The sequence below is a fragment of the Sphaeroforma arctica genome (genome assembly GCF_001186125.1).
Source record: "Sphaeroforma arctica JP610 unplaced genomic scaffold supercont1.951, whole genome shotgun sequence".
NCBI lineage: Eukaryota > Ichthyosporea > Ichthyophonida > Sphaeroforma > Sphaeroforma arctica.
Genome location: NW_014039607.1, coordinates 20,440 through 22,823, shown reverse-complemented (window position 1 = coordinate 22,823; position 2,384 = coordinate 20,440). Strand labels below are relative to the sequence as shown.

Genomic DNA, 2,384 nt, shown 5'->3' with positions numbered 1-2,384 from the left:
CATGTATATATATATATTTGTCATGTATATATATATATATATATGTATATATGTATATAGTGATGATATATGTAGACATAAATATATATATATATTCAGTTTGCATGTGTATATACCTGAGTATGTAGCTCATCCGACGCTGATTCACGGATGTGCGTATTAGAGAGACATATCTTATGTTATGCGTCTTGCAACGGTACACACAGGGTCAGCTCACATAAATGAATTCATCACACTATAGCTTACAACCCTAAAACCCTAAACTAATATTAACGTTTATTGATATTGATCACAGGAAATGAACGTCGACACATCCGGACGCGACCCCCGGCCGGTGCCGCAGTGGATGCACACAGGCAATCCGTACGACGAACAAGGTAATTCACGACACATCCACAATGTTTGTTATTTGTGTTGCAAATCTTTGGTAGTAGCACATACGACGAGTGCACATTTGCACTCTCCAACGATGAAATAGAGAGGTAATGATGTATGTGAAGAGTGGTACTGATGTTGAGCTGTGTTTTGGTGATAGCTGCTGGTGGGTGGTCGCTAGAATGACAACCGGCTCATTGGACTGAAGTGTTCAGTGCGTTCAAAACACAAAGGCAACTCCAACAGCGAGCATACACAGCTCCAACGGTATTTTTTTAGTAAACGTTTTTCAGCAGTGGACATAAACACACACATTTGAGACAGTAGACAAACACACATTTGAGACAGTAGACAAACACACATTTGAGACAGTAGACAAACACACATTTTGAACAATAAATAACAGACATATACATTTTGAATATACTACATAAATACATATATATAAAGCAATATACATAAATATACACATTTAAACAATAAACATAAACACACGGTGAAAACAGTGAACATAAATACACACATTTTAAATAGTGTACATATATACACACATTTTAAGCGGTATATATAAATACACACATTTTAAACAGTGTACATATATATACACATTATAAACGGTATATATAAATACACATATTTTAAACAGTATCCTGGCTAGCACAGTGCCGTTATTCCGAAGTTGCAAGTGTTCCAACTAAACCCTGAATCTTAAGTCAATCCCAACTTCCACTCTCCTAACCTCCGCTGCAGAAGCTTCAGTGGTCATCAACTCAAAAGCACACGCGCATGACACATTACTGGAGGCAGTGGATATGGACAGCCTCACCTCTGCATTGGAAGAGCCAATGAGCACGGACGACCTAAAAATAGAACAGCCGTACGTCCCCGACCGCGACGAGGGTATTGTGCGAACGATGTTCGATGGGAACCGGTAAGGGAATATACACCGCTGAGCCCTAGGCATTATTATATTTGTGTTCCGATGTGCTATTTATGTACATATAAACATATGCACCATTCAGTCTTGATCATGACTATATTCGTATTTAAAGATGTTTTTATATTTGCATATAAACATATGCACCGTTCAGTCTTAATCATGACTATATTCGTATTCAAATGTCATCCATATACATATAAACATATGCACCGTTCAGTCTTAATCACGGCCATATTCGAATTCAAATACTGTTCATATACATATAAACATATGCACCATTCAGTCTTAATCAAGGTCATATTCGTATTTAAGCACGTTATTTATATACATATAAACATAGGCCCCGTTCAGTCTTAATCATGGCTATATTCGTATTCAAATACTGTTCATATACATATAAACACATGCATTATTCAGTTTTAATCAAGGCCATATTCGTATTTATGCATGTTATTTATATGCATTTAAACATATGCACCGTTCAGTCTTGATCATGGCTATATTCGTATTCAAACGCGATCTTTATAAACCTACAAGCATGTCTATATGGTATATGTTGCAAAATGTTTGATATTTGTATAGTATTTGTGGTTGTACCGAGATTATTGTTGCAAAAAAATACGTATGCTCTACATACAGTTCTGAAGCCCTGCCAGTACACTGCAGATTGCAATGCTGCATATAGTGTACCCGATTGGAGGTTACCATAGCAACGTAGCCGCAAACACTCCTATCACCTCTCACTTAACACTCCTCTAAGTTGTACTAATGTTATATATCTCTTCATTATGTAGAGTTGTCCAAACTATAGGCCTGGATGGGTTGTCGCAAAGGGACCCAACTGCTGACGCTGTAGGCGACACGTTGGCTTACGGGGACAACAAGCAGCATGACATTATCATGCAGAGTATGGATGTCGATGTAGATACATCGTACTATAAGGCTGAAGGTAGGTGTTGAATATATATATATATATATATATATATATCTATATATATATATATATTATATATATATATATATATATAATAATATATATATTATATATATATATATATATATAATATAT

At 35.9% G+C, this 2,384-nt stretch overlaps 1 protein-coding gene across 1 annotated transcript in view; it reads left to right on the top strand.

Moving 5' to 3' along the window:
* The window catches only part of SARC_09402 (hypothetical protein), a 7,331-nt gene that overhangs the window by 1,577 nt on the left and 3,370 nt on the right, over nt 1-2,384 (top strand). Inside the window, exons 3-5 of the mRNA XM_014296585.1 lie at nt 296-377; nt 1,126-1,306; nt 2,110-2,264. Coding sequence (XP_014152060.1) covers nt 296-377; nt 1,126-1,306; nt 2,110-2,264 — 418 coding nt within the window. The remainder of the gene's footprint in view (nt 1-295; nt 378-1,125; nt 1,307-2,109; nt 2,265-2,384) is intronic.